The sequence below is a fragment of the Euleptes europaea genome, chromosome 1, assembly GCF_029931775.1.
Source record: "Euleptes europaea isolate rEulEur1 chromosome 1, rEulEur1.hap1, whole genome shotgun sequence".
NCBI classification, from domain to species: domain Eukaryota; kingdom Metazoa; phylum Chordata; class Lepidosauria; order Squamata; family Sphaerodactylidae; genus Euleptes; species Euleptes europaea.
This window is the reverse complement of record NC_079312.1, coordinates 12388783-12410702: the sequence shown is the minus strand read 5'-3', so window position 1 is coordinate 12410702 and position 21920 is coordinate 12388783. Positions and strand designations below refer to the sequence as shown.

General features: G+C 48.0%; 1 protein-coding gene across 1 annotated transcript; it reads right to left on the bottom strand.

Annotated features, from left to right (window-relative positions):
* Positions 1-665: 665 nt before the first annotated feature.
* On the bottom strand, positions 666-15179 carry LOC130479761 (zinc finger protein 391-like). The gene is made up of 5 exons (XM_056852183.1): positions 15097-15179; positions 9850-9976; positions 7614-7709; positions 3325-3453; positions 666-1836 (listed from the first exon to the last, which is right to left on the bottom strand). The coding sequence occupies exons 2-5, from the start codon at positions 9881-9883 to the stop codon at positions 680-682; spliced, it is 1416 nt and encodes a 471-aa protein (XP_056708161.1). The 5' UTR covers positions 9884-9976; positions 15097-15179; the 3' UTR covers positions 666-679.
* Positions 15180-21920: the final 6741 nt, after the last annotated feature.

The window sequence follows — 21920 nt, the reverse complement described above, 5'->3', positions numbered from 1 at the left end:
AAACATCCCTTTCAAGCATGGTGATGGTCACAGCAAATCGGAAATACCCATTTCTAATTTGTCTTTTCCCCTTAAGTTAAATATGAGCCAATTTGAAAATCTTATATGGAGAAATGGGGAAGAGCGGGCAAAGGTCTTTACAACCCTCGAACCATGGTCAATTCTTCCTGGGAGACGATTTCCAAGACAATCCGTAGGTTGCTCAATCTCAGTACATCTAAACAGTGCCATTAAACAGAAAGTTTCAACCTTCCATTGAAGGCTATTAAAAATTGTGTTATCTCCAGTACTCCTTGATCCATCTCATTTCCTTTTCCAAGGCATGCATTGCTACAAGAACTTTCGAGAAGCAGATCGCCCCAATAAATAAAGGTAACGGATCTGAGCCAAGAAAGCAGAGGAGTGAAATATAACGAACTCCATGCCCGTCTTTCGCCACTGTAACTAAAATGGCATCTTCCTAGAGATTTTTTTTTCTCCATTTGTGCCACTCCCTGGTAGCAGATCCATTTGTATAAGACTACCTCGTTGGAGGTTGAGAAATTTTAATCTTGGAACCATGGTCGTTTTACAAGCATCTAGACATTGTTCGGAATCCTCTCTTTACAGGACTGCAATGCTCAACAGGGGGAAGTCTCAGCTGAAAAGAAGAAAGGAAACCCTCGTGTGTACCGAGCGCTTACAGGGTGATGGTCCGGTCCTCTGGGAGTTCTTTCATAACTAAGATGGCTTGATCTCCTACAGGAGACTCTGCGATAGTCCAGACATTCGTAATGCCACTGCCTCCTCCTGTATCTGTGGGAGGGGAGTAGGATGTGAGCGGCCAGTGGAAGGTTTCTGTCGGGTGAGTGTACCTGTAGTAGCCCTCCTGGGCAAAATCGCCAATGTCCAAAAAGATATTGGTTCCAATTGATGCCGCTTTAGCCCCACGCGAAGTGCTCTTCTGGCGCTGCTCATGTGTGGCTTGGTGGCGGATCAGGTGGGAGCTCTGGTTGAAGCTCTTCCCGCACTCCGTGCACCGGTACGGCTTCTCCCCCGTGTGGATCTTCTGGTGCCGCAGGAGTGTGGCAAGATCATTGAAGCTCTTCCCGCACTCCGAGCACCGGTACGGCTTCTCCCCGGTGTGGATCCGCTGGTGCCGCAGGAGGGTGCGGCGGTCGCTGAAGGTCTTCCCGCACTCCGAGCATTCAAAGGGCCTTTCGCCCGTGTGCACCCGCCAATGTGCCTCGAGGTTGGATTTGTCGCAGAAGCTTTTGCTGCAGCTGGAGCATTTGTAAGGCTTCTCCCCGGTATGGCTGCGCCAGTGCGTCTTGAGGCTGTACTTGTTGTAGAAACTCTTGCTGCAGCTAGAGCAGTGGAAGGTTTTCTCCCGCGTCTCCACATGGGTTTTCTGGTGCGTGATAAGGTTGGTGGTCCGGTTGAAGCTCTTTCCGCAATCGGGGCACTTATATGGTTTCTCGCCAGTGTGGATCCTCTGATGCCTGAGAAAGCTTGTCTTATCGCAAAAGCCCTTGCTACAGACGGTGCATTTGTAAGGCTTTTCACCTGTGTGAATTCTCTGGTGCACCTTAAGGCTTGATTTACGAGTGAAGCTTTTCCCGCAAACTTTGCATTGGTTCTTCCTCTTTCCCTTGTGCGTTTTCTGCTGAGCCGGCGTTCCAGGGAAGTCTTTACCCTGGTTATCAGGGAATTTGTTTCTCCACATCTCTGCAGGGGTTTCCTCCTGCCTCTCTGGTCCATCCTGACTCCCGTAGTTCTCATCTGCATCTTCATCCTCCGTTTCTTCGGACAACATCTCTCCGGGTTCCCACTCGCTCTCACTCTCCCCGTCGTCAGCTGGTGAAAAAGGCAGAAATCAATAAGAGCACAAGATGAGATGTCAAGATGCGACACTGGAGAGAGAGCACCAAAGACTGAAGGAGCTGAAAAATCTCTACAAATCCATTGAGAATACTAAAGCCTCGAATTTGTCGTAAGGTTAGCGTGGTGTAGTGGTTAAAGTGTCAGACCAGGATCTGGAAAACCCAAGTTCAAATCCCCACTCTGAACATAAGAACACAAGAAAGGCCATGCTGGATCAGACCAAGGCCCATCAAGTACAGCAGTCTGTTCACACAGTGGCCAACCAGGTGCCTCTAGGAAGCCCACAAACAAGACAACTGCAGCAGCATTGTCCTGCGTGTGTTCCACAGCACCTAATATAATAGCCCTGCTCCTCTGATCCTGGAGAGAACAGGTATGCATAAAGACTAGTATCCATTTTTACTAGTAGCCATGGATAGCCCTCTCCTCCATGAACATGTCCACCCTCCTTTTAAAGACTTCCAAGTTGGCAGCTATCCCCACAACCGAGGGCAGGGAGTTCCACATTTTAACTATGCGTTGTGTGAAGAAATGCTTCCTTTTACCTGTTTTGAATCTCTCACCCTCCAGCTTTAGAAGATGACCCCATGTTTTGGTATTATGAGAGAAGGAGAAAAGCTTCTCCCTGTCCTCTGCTATGGAAGTTCTCTGGGTGACCTAGGGCCAGTTACATATTCTCAGCCTAACCTACCTCACAGGATAAAATGGAGGAGAGGAGACTGATGCCAGCCTCTTTGGGTTCCCACTGGGAAGAAAGGTGAGATTTAAATAAAGTAAATACATAAAAATAAATAAAATGGAGAACAACCCATTAGAGGTGAACTCCATTTAAAAAATTTTCCATGAGCACAGAAAACCAGCATTTCAGGGATGAAGACTTCTTGCTTAACCCCTTTCATAGTTTCCTATGTGCGGGAAGTCTCTTTTGTAACATCCAGTCATTGAGAATCGGTGTAGTGGTAGCACCGAGAATGTTAGACTAGGATTGGGGAGAATAAACTTCAAATCCCCTCTTCTACCATGAATCGAAGCTCATTCAGTCAGTCATTCTCAACCTAATCCATCTCTCAGGGTGGTTGTGAGGATGAGATAAAGGACAGGAGAACCTTGAGGTCGTTGGAGGAAGTCTGGGGTAAAAGTGTGATAGGGAGACAACCAAATCCAAGTCTAATAGCATCTTCAAGACCAGAACAATCTTTCCAGGGTGTAAGCTTGTGTGAGCCAACGCTTACTTTGTCAGATAGAAGAATCTGGTTTCTGCTTATGTTATATCTGACAAAGTGAGTTTAGGCTCGCACAAGCTTAAACCCTGGAAATTGTGTTGGTCTCTAAGGTGCTACTGGACTTAAATTTTGTTCTAGTACTAAAAACTAACACAGCAACCCACTGGAAGCAGCCAACAAGTCTTCTCTCAGGGATTTGCCCTGACTTTCTTCTCCTTTGTGTGTAATGGGTACTTACGCTCAATAGCTTTGGTCAGGAAGGAAACTATCTCCTGGGACCCTCCTGGTAAAGCCTCTAGTGATTCTTCCAACACGTGGCCTTCCTGTTGAAAATTCTCTTCCCCAATCACTGTCACAATGTCATCATCTTTGTGAGACAGAAAGAAAGAATCTTGAAAACAAACTCTGTGGCAGAAAGGTCTTACCTTAGTACCTTACTATATAGGACTGCCACCCACCCATCAGCATCATCTGCGCTGCAGCATCACTTCCACGGAACACCCAAAAGCGGCATCAGATAGCTCTAGGAATCACTGGAAACCCTATGGTTTTGCCATGGAGCTTCCAGCGATTCCTAGAGCTGCCCGATGCCGCTTCTGGGTTCTCCTGGAACTGACATTATTCCCCACATCCCCACCACTGACACCCCAGTTTGTTGCCAGGCAGAGCCTGGCAACCCGGTATCTATAAGTCACCTTATGTCAAAAAGAAAACCAGGTACACTGAAATCCTAAGACATTTAGAACTCAGATACTCCCAAATTGACTTACCTGGTTGTTAAGGTCATCATCCAAGTCAGTTCTCTGAATGAGTCCACGTTCTGAAGTTAGGCAAGCAGCTATTGCAGAAAGGGCATTTTGACAGTGAAACCCCAATTATGATCATGTTGCTGAACCCAGGTCACGCAACACGTTCTTTACTATATTTTCAGTTCCTACCAAAGATGGTCCTGCTTTCTTTTGTACTATTGGGATACAGTTTTCTGCTAACCTGGCTATTGATTGATTTTATCTGCATCTGTTGTTGTTTTGTCTACTGGTTAGTTGTTGATTAGATTGAGTATATATATTTTTTTTGTTTTATGATTGTGGCTAATAAAAAATAAATTAAAAAACTTTGGATATGCTGCGTGGAAAAGCCTTAGCGTGTGTGTGTGCGTGTGTGTTTAAAGTCTGCAGGACACAACACTACCACATTTAAACATAAAAATATTTGGTATTTATTCAGCTCAAAACCCTTATCAAAAAGACAAATTTAATTAGTCCATCAGGGAGAAAGCTCAGCTGAATTTCCCTCGGTTCTACAATCTGGGTGCCACTACTGAGCAGGCCGCATCTGATACAAGACAGGAAATCTCAGAAGATGGGAAAGGGGGGAATGTATTCCTTGGTGAACCAATACAATTACAACTGATCCCCTGCTACAGAGATCAGTTCCCCTGGAGAAAATGGCTGTTTTGTAGGGTGGACTTGATGGAATCAAATCCCTCCTGACCTTCCTCCCTTTCCCAAACCCTGCTCTCCCCAGGCTCCACTCCCAAATCTCCAGGAATTTCCCAACCCAGAGTTGGAAACCCTACTTCTAGGTAAGCAGGGTTGACAATCTCCAGGTACTAGCTGGAGATCTCCTGCTATTACCACTGATCTCCAGGCGCTAGAGATCAATTCACCTGGAAAAAACGGCTGCTTTGGCAATTGGACTCTATGGGATTGACGTCCCCCCTCGCCAAACCCCGCCCTCCTCAGGCTCCACCCCAAAAACTCCCACCGATGGCAAAGAGGGACCTGGCCACCCTATAGGTAAGATATGCGAACTGTTCCATCGACACACAACGGGCCCACCCAAGAAATCCCACAATTCTTGGGGCCCAAATGGGCCTACCATGGATCTAAGGAAGTACCATTTGATTTCTTCCTCCACATCTCTGCCAGCTGGTTTTCCTCCTGCATCACGGTCTCGCTTTGATTCCCCAAGTTCTCCACCTCGTCGCTTCCATTTCTGTGGGGCGGTGGCTCAAGGGGACCTGTGCCACCTTCACCGTCCCACGCACCACTGGTTGGAACACAGCCTGGTAAGAATGCCAGAGAAAAGACAGCTTCAGAACAAATCCCATTCCAGAGACTGCGTGATGTTATGGATGGAAACTGGTTTAATTTAAATATTCACCTCTTCATTCTGTAGTACATCTACAAGAGTGACAAATCGATATTAAAATACAATTCAGGTTAAATAGCAGAACAAAGTCTAGGGCTGCCAGCCTCCAGGTCTCCTAGAATTACAACTGATCACATAGGGTTGCCAACTTCCAGGTACTCTGTTACAAGGAATACCCCTTCGTGGGGAATTAACCAAGGGCTGGTTACCTGCTTTATTTTTGAAACAGTGTTGTAAACTTGTTTATTTTGGAGATTATGATTATTTTTGTTGGAAATATTCCTTGTAACAATTATTTCGTATTGGCGCCTGCGTGCTGATTGTTGTTGTAACTAAGTTAAATTCAGCATAGGTGTGTTTGTTATTACAAACTTCCAGGTACTACCTGGAGATCGCCTGCTATTACAACTGATCTCCAGCCACTCGAGATCAGTTCACCTGGAGAAAATGGCAGCTTTGGCAATTGGACTCTCTGGCATTGAAGTCCCTCCCTCCTCAGGCTCCGCCCCAAAAACCTCCCACCGGTGGCAAAGAGGGACATGGCAACCCTGTCTCCACACTATAGAGTCCCTTTCCCCCGGGAAAGGGTCCACTCTATGGCATTATACCTTGCTGAGGTCCCTCCCCAACTCCACCCTAGGGTTGCCAGGTCCCTCTTTGCCACCGGCGGGAGGTTTTGGGGGGCAGAGCCTGAGGAGGGCGGGGTTTGGGGGAGGGGAGGGACTTCAATGCCATAGAGTCCAATTACCAAAGCGGCTATTTTTCTCCAGGGGAACTGATCTCTACCGGCTGGAGATCAGCTGCAATAGCAGGAGATCTCCAGCTAGTACCTGGGGGTTGGCAGCCCTGGAAGGAGATAAGATTGAGGCCGCACCCGGAAAGGCCCCAGCAACAGTATCAGGGCCTGGTAGCCTTGGACAACAGCCTACACAACCTGCAAGAAGAGGAGCCCAGTAGCAAATGAGGCCTCCTAGGACCTGTGCAAGCTGGCAGAACAGTCTCTTAAAGCCTCAAGGAGGGCAGGGGCAGAAGGAGGGACAACCCAGCTAAGGGAGGCCCCATTGGCCCAGATTCCCTTCACTCACAAGGGAAGAGAGGGCATTGGGGGAGGCCGGGGTTCCGCCCGCCCCCAGGAAATCCTTAACTAGGCCAGCCCAGGAAAGACCAGGGAGGATGTGGGGGGTGGGTGTCAGACCAATCCCACCAAGCCGGTGGAGGGGAGGATGAAGGCTGTTCTCCATGCCTATTCTTCTGGATCTTCTCCACGCCTATTCTGGGTCTCTTCCTGGGGTGGGACCTATTAAATGAAGAAGACCCTTGAGCGCCAGTCTCCATCCCAGGTAGGGTTGACATCCCTGGTTTGGGAAATTTCTGGAGATTTGAGGGTAGGGTTGCCAGCCCCAGGTTGGGGACTACCTGGAGATTTCCTGGGTGGAGCCTGAAGAGGGCGGGGCTTGGGGAGGGACTTCAGTGCCATAGAGTCCAATGGCCAAAGCAGCCATTTTCTCCGGGGGAACTGATCTCTATTGGCTGGAGATCAGTTGCAGTAGCCGGAGAGCTCCAGCCGCCCCCTGGAGGCCAACGCATAAGCAGTGTGAATACCGCTAGCGTTGAGCCCCTGAGGAGGGCTGACATAAGCCGAAACAGAAAGTGAACCGGACTGCTGTAGCATTGACCTTACCTCTTGAAGAGAAAAGATGCTCTCAAGCCCAGGACTGTAAATATTCCCTGCGGTGGCTTCAATTGTATATAGAATTTACTTGGCTGGACATTGTCCATGTTTGTTGTACCATATGTATGGTGCATGATTATTTGTTGTTTAATACAAACTTGTATTGTTTTGCAGTTTGAAGCTGTTTCTTTGTTTGCTAGCCCCCTGGAGGTTGGCAACCCTATTTGAGGGGTGGAGCCTGTTGAGGAAGGGGTGGAGCCTGTGGGGACGAGACGGATTTCTGTAGTCTGGAGACCAGTTACCAGTGGCACCTTAAAGACTAACAAAATTTCTCACCGGGTATGAGCTTTCGTGAGTCACATGTCACTTCTTCAGATACAACTAGAAGTGAGCGGTAACTCGCAAAAGCTCATACCTTGCCAGAAATTTTGTTTAAGATTGGCAACTTCTGCTCTGTTCTGCTGCTGGAGACCAGTTATAATTCTAGGAGATCTCCAGGCCCCACCCAGAGGTTGGCAACTTTTATCCCAGCATTGACGACACCTTTGACTTTAAGCCAGTCACACACTTGGAGCATAACATACCTCGCAGGGCTGATCTATTGAGGATAAACTGGAGGAGGGAAGAACAAGGTAAGCTGCTTTGGGTCCTTGCTGGAGAGAAAGGTGAGGGACTGAACGAGTGAGAGAATAAAAGCATACCTGCTGGTCTCTCCCCTTCTTCAAAGTTTTCATCAAACGACTCTTCTTTTTCTTCCAGCCAGGAGATGAGTTCGGGTTTGGCCACTGGAGGTCCTTCTGAGGAAGGAAACAAGACCAGTCATTTCAGTGCAAAAACATTCAGGAAAAGAAAGCCAGTCTGTTTTGGAGCTAAGGTACCAACTCTCAGAAGGCAAAATTCTGACGACGGGATCTAGTACCCCAGGCTTTTGTAAGGGATATAATACAAATTGGTTTGCACACAAGCCATTGGAAGAGAAAAACGTTTTCCTGCCTTTGAGGAGCCTATCCGTGGGCTAGAGTTGCCAACTCTGATTTAGGAAATTCCTGGAGATTTGGGGGTGGAGCCTGGGGAGGATAGGGTATGGGGAGGGAGCTCAGTGGGGTTTATGCCATGAAGACTGCCCTCCAAAGCTCCCATTTGCTCTGTTTGATGAAGGTAGCTTTGACTCTAGAAAGCTTATACCTAGGGCTTATACCTCTGGTCTCGACAGAACCGCTATGGTTCTGACTGTCAGGCACATACGCTCTGGCCTGTGTTCTGCCCTTTGACAGAACGGGAGACAACGGGATCGATCAGAAACGCGTAAGCAAGTCGCACACACACACAAAATCAAAATGGCCACCTGACCTCAAATACTGTTTTCCCAGGGGTCATTTAATCCTTTAATCCAAAATTCTGGCCTGGCACATCAATTACAGAAGCCAGGCGAAGCAAGGGTGCTCTGAGCTGCTACCACACACCCCGACCTTTGACTAAAGAAGTGTGGGAAGGCAGGATTTTCTAACACCTGGTCTTGTTGTTAGGAACAAAGAAATGGCGAGTTGCCATAGACACATGTGAACACCATATGTATGCCAGTTCACATGCGGTCTACACATTTACGTGGTGCCTTACTGGATTGGGACTATGGCACGTTGATGGCTTTACACACACACACACACACACACACACACACACACGTAACACCACTTTAATCCTTTATTAAAGGACCAGGACATATTTTAAAATCCAGGCAGTTGGCAACTCTAATGGTAACCACAAGAAAATAAAATCAATGTAATGCAACTGGGGGAAAATTAATATACCACAATGCAGTATGTTGGTTTTAAAGGAAATGGGTGTGCCACTACATCTGATCGTTTTGATGCACAACCTGTACTCTGGACAAGAGGCCACAGTTAGAACAGAATATGGAGAAACGGAATGGTTTCCAGTTGGCAAAGGTGTCAGACAAGGATGTATTTTATCTCCCTATCTCTTCAATCTATATGCAGAACATATAATTAGGAAAGCTGGATTAGATTTAGATGAAGGTGGAGTGAAAATTAGAGGGAGGAACATTAATAATTTGAGATATGCTGATGACACTACATTATTGGCAGAAAATAGTGAAGATTTGAAACGACTTCTGCTGAAAGTTAAAAGAGAAAGTGCCAAAGCAGGACTACAGCTGAACATCAAGAAAACAAAAGTAACGACTACAGGAGAATTACACAACTTTAAGGTTGACAATGAGGAAATTGAAATTGTTCAAGACTTTCTATTCCTTGACTCCACCATCAACCAAAAGGGAGACTTCAGCCAAGAAATCAGAAGGAGATTGAGACTGGGAAGGGCAGCCATGAAGGAGCTAGAAAATATTTTGAAGTGTAAGGATGTGTCACTGGCCACCAAGACTAGTTTAATTCATGCCATTGTATTCCCTATTACTATGTATGGGTGTGAAAGCTGGACAGTGAAGAAAGCTGATAGGAAGAAAATAGATTTCTTTGAAATGTGGTGTTGGAGGAGAGTGTTACAGATTCCGCGGACTGCCAAAAAAACAAATCAGTGGGTTCTAGATCAAATCAAGCCTGAACTGACCCTAGAAGCTAAAATGACTAAACTGAGGCTATCGTATTTTGGTCACGTCATGAGACGACAAGAGTCACTGGAAAAGACAGTCATGCTAGGAAAAGTTGAGGGCAGCAGGAAAAGAGGAAGACCCAACAAGAGATGGACTAACTCAATAAAGGAAGCCACAGCCTTCAATTTGCAAGATCTGAGCAAGGCTGTCAAAGATAGGAGGACTTTCATTCATAGGGTCGCCATGAGTCGGAAGCGACATGACGGCACTTAACACACACACACACAGTATGTTGGAACGATCATTTCAAGTTCCATCCAGCACCGGATTCCGTAAGCTCTGTCAAGGAAGAGCAAAGAGGTCCTTACCCAAGGAGGCCACGTTCCCATAGTTCTCCACCATGACTTCTCTGTACAGCGCTCTTTGGCCCGGATCCAGCAGACCCCACTCTCCCTCTGTGAAACGCACAGCCACTTCCTCAAAGGTCACTGGGCCCTGCAGGGAGGAGGGGAAGGTTACTAGCTTTACAAGGCCTATTGATTCCCTGGCCTTCAACAACCTTCAACCCTGGCAGTGATCCCTACAGAGCTGGCTCTAGACTCCGATGGAAAAGTCTCATAGAAGCCAGAAACATGGCCTGGGCAAGAGCAAAATAACTGAACCCATGAAGCTGTCTTATACTGAATCAGACCCCTTGGTCCATCAAAGTCAGTATTGTCTACTCAGACCGGCAGCAGCTCTCCAGGGTCTCAGGCCGAGGTCTTTCACATCACCTACTTGCCTGGTCCCTTTAACTGGAGATGCCGGGCATTGAACCTGGGACCTTCTACGTGTCAAGCAGATGCTTTGCCGTTGAGTCATGGCCGAATGGCTCTGGGAGATCCCTGCATGGTAGATGACTCCATGTTCCAGAGGCTGCCATGGACAACCAAGCCTATCTGCATGCTTCCAACAACCACCCTGACTACCTCACTCAATCCACTGTCTACAGTCGAGCACAGTGCTTCAACCACCTCTGCTCCAGTTCATCAGACAGGGAATCTCACTTGAAAGATTTACCAGTGTATTTACCAGTGTAATTCTTGGGATTATAAAAGATTCAGCCAATACAATGAAGAAACAGACTGACAAAGCCAACTTCTTTTTCAAGAACATGGGTGGGGGGAGGTAGTTGTGAATTTCCTGCATTGTGCAGGGGGTTGGACTTGATGACCCTGGTGGTCCCTTCCAACTCTATGATTCTACGATTCCTCTCAAAAAACACCAATATGCTTACCAGCTCCTCTGCCTCTTCTTCCTGGTGCCTCTGCCAGAAACCTTCTGCCACACCGCACATCTCAGAGCTGTTCTCCCTCTCCGAGTTCTCTTGGGTCGGGAGCTGCTCTGGGAGGTTCTCCTTTGTGGGCCACTCCAGATTTAGCATGTGATGCTCTTGGGCATGTAAGCCAGCAAGGTCCTCTTTTGAGAAAGCTTCCCCAGTTTTCCCCCAGCATCCTTGGCTACCCTCCACCTGGGCGGCAGGTGGGCCTTTCCCCACCACAACGTTTTGCTCTTCCGTCTGCACTTTGTGCTCCAGGGTGGCCTCCAGCTGCAGCCCCGTGGCCAGGGGGTCCCCTTGTTCGGCCCTCATTCTCAAGGTGGAGACCCCCTGCGGGGGAGGTAGCTTCTTAGCCCTGCAGAATCAACGAGACCACACTGCTGGCTGCTACGGCTCGAGGCAGACGACTGGAACGGAAGGTTCCGTGTAGCAAAAGGGGGTTCTCCCTGTAGGGAAAAGAGACAAACAGCATGGATCAGAGACGGCATCCAGACGTCACACGCACAAACATGGCTCAGTGATAGAACGTGATTCAGAGAGCCGGCATGGTGTACTGGTTAAGAGCGGTGGTTTGGCGTGGTGGACTCTGAGCTGGAGAACCGGGTTTGATTCCCCACTCCTCTACATGAGTGGCGGAGGCTAATCTGGTGAACTGGATTTGTTTCCCCACTCCTGCACATGAAGCCAGCTGGCTGACCTTGGGCTAGTCACACTCTCTCAGCCCCACCTACCTCACAGGGTGTCTGTTGTGGGGAGGGGAAGGGAAGGTGATTGTAAGCCGGTTTGATTCTCCCTTAAGTGGTAGAGAAAGTTGGCGTATAAAAACCAAATCTTCTTCAATCCCCAGCATGTTTTTCATCCCATGGTGGGTTTTTTTTAATTCTATGTTTTTAACCTATATTTTATTGTATTCTATTGATTGTTGGAAGCCACCCAGAGCCAGACCTGGTTGGGAAAGGGCGGGGTATAAATAAATAAATAAATCTCCAATTAAAAAAACAGGCAATAAGTGAGGTGAAAGACCTCTGCCTGAGACATGGGAGAGCCACTGCCAGTCTAAGTAGACAATACTGACCCTGATGGACCGATAGTCTGATTCAGAATAAGGCAGCTTCATGTGTTCAACCCGAAAGTTAATTTATTATGGGGCTTGACTGCTCCCTCCCCCCTTCTTCCACTCTGGACCGTGATCCAACTGTTAATGTTTTAGGAAATCTTTGATCGACGCTCAGTTGTTGTGAAGTTCGGGGAGGGGAGCCACGATGCAGTGCTAGAGCATCTGTTTGGGATGCAGAAGGTCCCAGGTTCAATCTCCATTTAAGAATCAAGTTTTATTCTCTGTTCCTCATCTAATTATGGCCAACATGGAATTTGCCTTTTTCACAGCAGCGGCACACTGGGTTGACATCATCATCGAGTGATCCACTACCACCCCAAGATCCCTTTCTTGGTCTGTCTGTCAGCACAGATCCCATGTGTATGTGAAGTTGGAATTTTTTTGCCCAGCAGGTTACAGTCAGCGTTTTCCATAAGGTTAGATAATGAGGAGAACAGTTCAGTCCCTTTTTTCCCCTTTCCCCCTCCTTACTGCCACAAAGGCATTTGTATTAAGCTCTGGAAACTTCTGCATGCCAAGCTGATGCTCTAGCACCTTGCCACATGCACATGAACCTGCCTGATACTGAATCAGGCCCCGGGCCCACCAAAGTCAGTCTTGTCTACTCAGACGGGCAGTGGTCCATCCAGGGTTTCAGGCAGAAGTCTTTCACATCACCTATTATGTGATTCTTTTAACTGGGGATTCCAGGAATGGAACCTGGGGACCTTCTGCATGCCAAGCAGATGCTCTGCCTCTGAGCCACAGCCCCTTCCTAAATGCCTTTTAGGTCCTTGGCCTACCTCATTCTTTTAACTGGAGATGCCAGGGATTGAACCTGGGGACCTTATGCATGACAAGCAGATGCTCTACCACTGAGCTGTGGACCCTCCCTAAGGGGAGCAACCTCCCCTTTTTGCCTGCAGTCCTGCCAAGCCAGTTATGCCCCCCACACACACACACACCTGCCATTGATTCTTTTGGCCTAAATGCAGAAAGGTACCTAGTAAAAGGTATTATCTCTGTCTCCTGAGGTGTTAGCTGTCTCTCCCAGTTTTTGTTTCATAATCTCAGTGTAATCCATACAACAACCTTGTAAGGTAGGACAGTAATATTATCCCCGTATTGCAGAAGGAGGGCTGAGGGGGAGAAGCCCTCCCTGCCTGAGGCCACCTAGCAAGTGAGTTCACAGGAGAGGTAAGATTTGAACCAGGGATCTCCTAGATCAGGGGTGGGGAACCTTTTTCCTGCCAAGGGCCATTTGCACATTTATGACATCATTCAGGGGCCATACCAGGTGTAGATCTCCCGGTGGGGGGGGGGAAGAGGCTAGGGTTGCCAGGTCTCCAGCCACCACCTGGAGGTTGGCAACCCCAGGGGAGGCCACACAGAGAAGGCCTGCAGGGTGCCCCCACTCTCCCCTCCCAGCAGCCAGCAGTGTGCCCGAGCAAACAAGGTGAAGGGGGGCGCAGCCCACAGTCGATCGGCAAGGGAGGAAGGAAAACAGAGAAAGGAAAAGGGAGGAAGGGAGAGAAAGGGAGAAAGAAATGGAGAGAGAGGGAGAAAGAAAGAAAAGGACAAAGGGAGACAAAGAAAAGGACGGAGGGAGACAAAGAAAGAGACAGAAAAAGAGGGAGAGAAAGGAGAAAGAGTGACAGAAAAAGAGGAAGAGAGAAAAGCCTTCCCCCCACACACACACACACCCCCGCTGGCCCCGCACAACCGGGCCCCAGCCTCCCCTGGCCACACACACACCCGGCGGCACACAGAGCCCCGCACGACCGGGCCCGTCTCCATGCCCTTTCCTCCCCAGAGTCCACAAAAGGGGCCCCCCGAAGCCCGATTGGCTCCTGCATGCATGCTCTGCCGCCGGGAGCCGCCAACCTCTTTCCCCCTCCCTCTCGCTGCTCAACAGCAGACAGTCGGCGAGAGGAGGTCCAAAGGGAGCCACAGCGCCACTGTAAGCCATGGCGCCAGGAACACCCTCTGGGAGGGCCGCCCTGCGCCCCACCTCTGCAGCAGGGCCCTGGAGCTCCTGAGGGCCACAAAAAATGTCCTCGGGGGCCGCATACAGCCCCCGGGCCTGAGGTTCCCCACCCCTGTCCTAGATCACAGCTCACAGAATCATAGAGTTGGAAGGGACCACCAGGGCCATCAAGTCCAACCCCCTGCACAATGCAGGACATTCACAACGACCTCCCCCCTCCACACCCCTAGTGACCAGAAGATGGCCAAGATGCCCTCCCTCTCCTCATCTGCCTAAGGTCACAGAATCAGCATTGCTGACAGATGGCCATCTAACCTCTTCTTAAAAACCTCCCGGGAAGGAGAGCCTACCACCTCCCGAGGAAGCCTGTTCCACTGAGGAACCGCTCTAACGGTTAGAAAATTCTTCCTGATGTCTAGACGGAAACTCTTTGGATTTAATTTCAACCCGCTGGTTCTGGTCCGACCTTCTTGAGCAACAGTAAACAACTCGGCACCCTCCTCTATATGACAGCCCTTCAAGTACTTGAACATGGTTATCAGACTTTGCTCTCTCTTCCTCTCAACAGCAGCATAACATGCACAGATCTCTGAGGGTGTTAAAATTAGCACACTGCTACCATCGGGTATTTTTCTTAATGTGAAAACCACATAGCATCTTTATTCGTGTATTTATTTGCTTGATTTATTCCTCGCTTTTCTCCCCAATAAAGACCTGAAATGGCTTACAGCATTCTCCCCCTCCTCTGCGTTATCTTGCCAGCAACAACCCTGTGAGGTAGGACAGGCTGACTGTGTGACTGGTCCCAGGTCACCAACACCTCACCCAAAAATAATTTCCAGGCAAAACTCTGAATTTGTTTGAACACAGCATTTAAGCCACAGTCTTGAACTGAATTTTAATTTTAGTACTATTGTTATTTTTTGGGGGAGGGAACCTGTTGGGATATTTATACATGTAAAATTAATGTGGCATGCTTTAAATGTTTTGCATACTTATTGTAAGTCCAATAAATATGGTCAATTGGATCTCAATTGATGCAGGGCGTTGGAAGATTTCCCAAGAAAAATAATCTGGAAATTTTTCAGTTCAAGATTTTCTAGAAAATGTCCTGATACAATTCCCAATTAAATTTGTCATTAACTTCCTGCTGTCCCTTTCTGGAATACAGCAGGTACGAATATGAGCCAGAATCTTAAATTGGAAATACTTACCAGGTAAACTTAGGTTGAAATCCTAAGAACACTTTCCTGGGAGTAAATTCCATTGGATGAAATGGGACTTACTTCTGAGTAGACCTGCTTAGGCTTGCTTCAGCAGATTTGGTCTCTAAGTTGGCTCCTATCTACAAAAGAATAATACTACGTTATTTTAAAGGCTACTGAGCTAAACTAGATGAAGAACTTTGAACACGTAAAAGCATGCTATGGGAACACTCGGATTTATTAAATAAATTGTGCATCCGGATCCCATGTATGTTTACTCAGAAGCAAGCCTACTTAATTCAATGGCACTTTAGTAGTTTGCTTAGACCTGCAACTGCAAAGCACTAGCCTAGGCAAGTCTACTCAGAAGTAACCCTCACTGGTGGAGCTTGATCCCGGGTAAATGCACCTGGGATTGCAGCCTAAATTTCAAACAATTCATTTTTTGATTAAGTTTGCACTCATTTGTAGAAGTCTAAAACCCAAAAAAAGGGGTCACCATAAGTCGGCTGCGACTTGACGGCACTTTACACACACAAAAAACATTTTAATGTTGTGTTTAAAATGTTCTTTTACAAAAAGAATCCACCGCTCAGTTAATCAGGCGCATCTGTTAGCAAGGATTTCACCTAACTTCTTGTGATTGAGCATTACAGCCCAAATTTTGAATGTTTCAGCTCCAGCTGCCTGCCAGTTTACATGACTCAGAGCAGAGGAGGGATCTACATCCCAGATGTGGAAAGGAACATACTGGATCAGAGCAAAAATCCATTTACTCCAGCATCCTGCCCCGAGAAGACCTACAACCAGGTCAGAGAAGACAAAGCTTCTCCCTGCGATTGCTCTCCAGCAGCTGCCGTTCAGAGATACACTGCCTCTGAGCATGGAGGTTCCATTGAACTATCACACCTCATCTTTACTGACCGACAAAATGTATGTTCATCTTCCCTACAGCTGTAAGAACAGAGAACAAAGAGTCCACATAGCCTAGTATCATGTTTCCAACAGCCAGTTTTGGAAAACTCTTGTTCAGGGCAGGGCAACTGATGGCCCTCCCCCTTCTTTGTACTTTGACTTCTGGTATTCAGAGGTGTACTGCCTCTGTATAGTGAAGCTTCACATAGCTCTTGTGGCTAGTGGCCACTGATAGACCTCTCCCTGTGTATTTGTGGAAGGGATCTTGGAGGGATGTGACAAAAGCCATCTTCCCTGACTTTGAAGGGGGGGGCTTCTCACACTCTTTCCTGACCTCCTCCCACCCCACATCCTCACACTCAACAGCTCTTTCTGCTCCCCACACACACACACACACCCCATCCCCATGACCCTGCCAGGCTAAATGTCGGCTGTGTTTACCTGTGGATCAAATCTGTCATTAAGCTGGCGCCCAATTCTCACGGGAGTTTCCCAACAGCCCTCTCCTGCCTTTCTTTCCCCAAACCCACTTTCAGCTCACCTGGTTCCCTTCCCAGCCACACTGACCCCCCAACACTGGACTCTTTCCCAGGCGAAGGGGGGGGGTGCGGTGAAATGCAGGAAGTGACTCAAGCCAGTTTACAACCCTCCTTCCTCGGTGCCCCACTAGGCACACAGACTCGGTCAGCTTAACCCTTTCTGCAGGAAACCAAATTCCAGCAAGGGAAGGTGGAGGCAGTCGGCTGCAGCCGATGCAACAACAGAGAATCCGGCAGCACCTTAAAAACAGGCAGGTTTATTGGGCCCGGCTTGACCTGGATGGCCCAGGCTAGCCTGATCGCATCAGCTCTCTGAAGCTAAACAGATTCAGCCCTGGTTAGTACTTGGGTGGGAGACCACCAAGGAAGTGCAGAGCCAGCCGATGGCAACCACCTATATTTGTCTCCTGCTTTGAAAATCCTACCGTGGTTGCTGGCTCTTTTCACCGCCACCAGGGAGCTGTCACATCTGCCTCTACAGACTCTTATGCCGCAATAAACCTGTCGGTCTTTAGGGTGCCCTGCTGGGGTCGTGGCTCAATGATAGGGCATCCGCTCAGTATGCAGACGGTCCCAGGTTCAATCCACGGCATCTCCAGTTAAAAGGTCAGGCAGTAGGCGATGTGAAAGACCACTGCCAGAGACCCTGGAGAACTGCTGCCAGACTGAGGAGACGATACTGACTTTGCTAGACCGAGGGTCTGACACTGTAGAACAGTGGTTCCCAACCTTTTTTTGACCAGGGACCACTAGGACTTTTTTGTTCGGTGCAGGGTTCAAAATAAAAATTCAGAGAAAATAAACTTTAATCATAACTGTTAGTTAAACATTAAAGTTAGAATAATATTTGAATATATATATATATATTATAATAGAGAACTTTTAATTGAAAATATTAATTTATTATGGGTTTATAACTTTGTTTCGCGGACCTTAATTTAGTTCTCACGGACCCCTGGGGGTCCACGGACCCCTGGTTGGGAACCAGTGCTGTAGAAGGAAGCTTCATATGTTCATGTGTTCGACACAGGGATGAGATTTTGAGGGGAGGGGCCATGGCTCAGTGGTAAAGCATCTGCTTGGCATGCAGAAGATCCCAAGTTCCCATGGCCCCCGCTTTCCTGGAAGAGAAAAACGCAGACAGAATGTGTCCAACGCTGAATTATGCAACACAGGTTTACACCATATGAAGCCTCCCTTCAGATTCACTCTAACGTCAGATCAACTCCTGGCTTCCTGGTTCCAGTGCTCCGGATCTAAGCACCCATTTCTACAAAAATGTGGGGAATGTTGACAATCCCAGACACAACTGCAGAATACACCGGTGAAAATGTTTGCAGCGTTTCTGTCCTGCCCTACGAAACTCCTCAAGGCAGCCAAAAGTACAAATGGTAACTGCCAGAATACATTATTTTAAAGAAAACAACAGCTGCCTCAAAACATCCTCACAATCCTATTTCAGCCATCAACACTGTCTAGGGTTGCCAGGTCCCTCTTTGCCACCAGTGGGAAGTTTTGGAGGCGGAGCCTGAAGAGGGCAGGGTTTGGGGAGGGGAGGGACTTCCATGCCATAGAGTCCAATTGCCAAAGCGACCATTTTCTCCAGGTAAACTGATCTCTATCTGCTGGAGATCAGTTGTAATAGCAGGAGATCTCCAGATGGTACCTGGAGGTTGGCAACCCAAGGTACCAAACCCAGGTGAGCTTGGTTACGTTACTGCCCCAGGGCTGGCCTGCTGTGAACTACTGCTTCTTGGGAGCCAGGTACTCTGTGTCCTTTACAGCAGCCTAAAATTACATTATTGAGAATATGAATATTTGTAAATTATTGTTGTAGGTCCTTTTGTATATATTGTCCTACATTGTATGTCATTGCACGTAGCTTGTTATAAAGTTTTGCACTTTGTTTAATAGTAATTTCGCTCCTGTACTAATTTCCAAATCTCTTGATATATGTACAGTGGTGTCTAATTTTCTTCCCCCCGGTACCTGGAGGTTGGCAACCCTAACGCTGTCCCCCCATGTGTTATGGGAATAATACGAGCCTACTTTAAACTACTGTCATAAAGTTTACAAGATAATACTAGAAATCACCGTGAGTGCTGAAAACACCATATAAATGGCAAATATCGTGATTTGAAAGGTGATTTGATCAGTGGAGAAAGACTTCTGTTTGCAGGGCTTCACAAATTTCCCCCCAACCTAGAGCACTGACACTCTTCTTCCAATTCAGTGTAGCAAATCATTCATGTTTGTAACACTGTCTGTAAGGGGGAAAGGGGATGCATAGCCTGTCTTACCTCGTAACCCTGTGCGGCAGGTAAGCCTGAGAGACTCCGCAGCTCCACAGTTTCGATCAGTGGTCCTCAACTTTTTCCGACCGTGGCCTCCTCCCGACTTGGTAGCTATTTCAATGTGTTGTAAATAGCCAAGGTGCAAAGAAGCATAAACAGCCACCCAAAATGCACACATGCAGTTCTCATTGGGAAACTGAAATTTACAACAACAACAAAAAACCCACAAAAAGCCGCTCTGGGTAGAGCATCGTACCTGTAAATATTTTCTGTTTGGTCAAAGGACCGTAATAAACAATTTATTTATTGATCCCTCGAAAAGGGAATACAACGCGCTAATAAACTACAATGTTCACATACAAGGGAGAACAAAGCCTCTGCCACCGTTGCCCAAGGTTGCAAACGATGCACAGAAGTGCAATGAAGAAAGTCGTGTGTTAGGTTGTCATGTGTTTTCTGTTTTCTTCACTTCTCACTTCCCTCTGTGGCCCCCTAGTCTCGTGCCGTGGCCCCCCATTTATGCAATTTTCACCTGTGGCCCCCTTGGAATATCCTGGGAGCCCCCCCCCCCGGGGGGCATATGGCCCCAGGTTGAGAACCACTGGTTTAGATGGCAAAACAGTCTCTTGAACGCAGGACTTTCCAATTAAAGTCCAACTCCTTATTCATTGCACTACCCTGGCTCTCGGATCACCAAACTCATCCCCGTCAGAAGCAAAACTAGCAGTCTGTTTATTGCACTGGTTCCCAACCGGGGGTCCGCGGACCCCTGGGGGTCCACAAGAACTAAATTAAGGTCCGCGAAACAAAGTTATAAACCCATAACAAATTAATATTTTCAATTAAAAGTTCTCTATTATAAATATATATATTCAAATATTATTCTAAGTTTAATGTTTAACAGTTATGATTAAAGTTTATTTTCAAATTCTCGGAATTTTTATTTTGAACCTTGGGGTCCCTGCACCGAACAAAAAAGTCCTAGTGGTCCCTGGTCAAAAAAAAGGTTGGGAACCACTGGTTTATTGGGTACATTCTGTATCCATGTTTATCCAAGTATTATCACCAAGGCGCTTCAGTGCACAGTTCTCCTCGCCTCCATTCTATCTTTACAACAACCCTGTGAGGGAGGCTAGGCTGAAAGAGGGAGTCACCGACCCAAAGTTACCCAGTGAGTTTTGTGGCTGAGGGGAGACCTGAACCCAATTCTAGTCTGGCGCTGCAACCGCTACATCCCACTACCTCTCAGGCTTCTGGGTGCTTGCTTCCTTTTCCCCGTGCCTGCTTTCTCCTTCCATCTTCCCAGCTGCTTCCCTCTCCCAGATGACAGAAACAAAAGGGCCCCAGAAACATCCTGCAGTTTTTGGTTGGTTTTTAAAATAAGCAGCCCTGGACCTGGTTTTAGCAATGGATAGAGAGAGGCAGGTGGCCCTTTCTTCTGACCATCTAGGGGTTAAAGCCACTGAGCTCCTGTTCCTGGAGAGGGACTACATTTTGGCTGGGAGGGGAGGGTGTCTGTCCAGCCACTTCTGCAAAACTGAGCTTTTGCATTTCCTGCTTGCAATGGGACCAGTGAGTCGGAGGTGCAAGGGATCGGGCAGAGGGGAGATGTGGGTTTGGGGAGGGGGCAGCCAGGGCTGGCAGAACTCAGAGGAAGCACATGGCTAGCATGGGGAGATGTGCATCTCTGCTTCAAACAGAGTGGGATCCTTGGTCTCTCCAGGGTCCCAGGCAGGGAAAACGCTGGTGTAGTGGTTAAGAGTGGTGCTTTGGATTGGTGGACTCTGATCCGGAGAACCGGGTTTGATTCCCCACTCCTCCGCATGAGCGGCAGAGGCTAATCTGGTGAACTGGATTTGTTTCCCCGCTCCTCTGCACGAAGCCAGCTGGGTGACCTTGGGCTAGTCACAGCTCTCTTAGAGCTCTCTCAGCCCCACCTACCTCACAGGGTGGGGAGGGGAGGGGAAGGTTCGGGCAACCAAAACAAGGCTTCTGAAGAGGACCAGAGTGTACAGCTAGATTTGTATGGGAGGAGCTGGTGGTTACGGTATGTTGGTCCCAGGTTGTGAAGGTCAAGACCAGCGTGGGGTAGAGGCTAAGAGCAGCAGTCTCTAATCTGGAGAACTGGGTTTGATTCCCCACAAGCCTGCTGGGTGACCTCGGGCCAGTCACCATTCTCTCCAAATTCTCTCAGCCCCACCTATCTCACAAGATGTCTGTTGTGAGGAGAGGAAGGGGAGGTGAGCGTAAGCCGTTTCGAGACTCCTTAAAGGTAGAGAAAACGTGGTATAAAAACCAACCCTTCTTCTTCTACCTTGAATTGAGCCTGGAAGCAAACTGGAAGCCAGTGTAGATGGAACAAGACTGGAGTAATATAATCTCTACAACCCTCTCCTCTCAATACTCTGGCCTCAGTATTCTGCATCAACTTTAGCCTTCAAGCACAGCCCCACGTAGAGCCCAGCTGGGAACTCACTTTTAAAATAGCTACTTGAACCCAGGGACACCCATCATGTCTAGATGGGACCTCTGTCTCTCGCATAGTATATGTAAATGTGAAGTGTTATTATTAACCATCTCAATTTTCTCTTCGTTGTGTCTCTTTCTTCCAGGGACAAAGGCTTCTTGGTGGTAGGAGAAAGTCACCAGCTTCCATTCGGAGATCCCGATAATATGAAGCTCTGCAGATAAAGCTCCATCATTTGGCAACTTTCTCTTGTGCAGAGAAACACCCATGCTCAGGGCCAGAGGCTGGGCATCCCCCCCCCCCATTTGATGGGAGGCCCAAATTACGGTACCTTCTCTCTGCTATAGAATCAACAGGGGAAATTCTCAACCCCGGATCTGCAATTCCAGGCTGAGAAGGCCGGAGCAGGGTGTGAAGCCGGACGAACAAAATGGAGAGGGAAGACCCCACGAGATCAGAAGGAACAGGAGAAGAGCTCCATATTCTTCAGGTGGAGACGATTGGGCAGTTTCCAAAATGGAAAGTGCCAAAATGCGTCAAGCAGGAAGCAGAAGAGGGGCTTTTGTCCCAGAGCTGGGAAGTCCAGTGGCAAGATTTCCTCAGAGTGGTTCAGTCTCC

What these genes read in the sequence shown, in the direction of transcription:
- LOC130479761 (XM_056852183.1), bottom strand. Translation starts at nt 9,883, where the DNA reads ATGGTGGAGAACTATGGGAACGTGGCCTCCTTGG. An exon ending in TGGGAACGTGGCCTCCTTGG is followed by an intron (nt 7,710 to 9,849) that starts GTAAGGACCTCT and finishes TTCCTTCCTCAG; the next exon opens with AAGGACCTCCAGTGGCCAAA. An exon ending in AGAAGGGGAGAGACCAGCAG is followed by an intron (nt 3,454 to 7,613) that starts GTATGCTTTTAT and finishes TGTCTCACAAAG; the next exon opens with ATGATGACATTGTGACAGTG.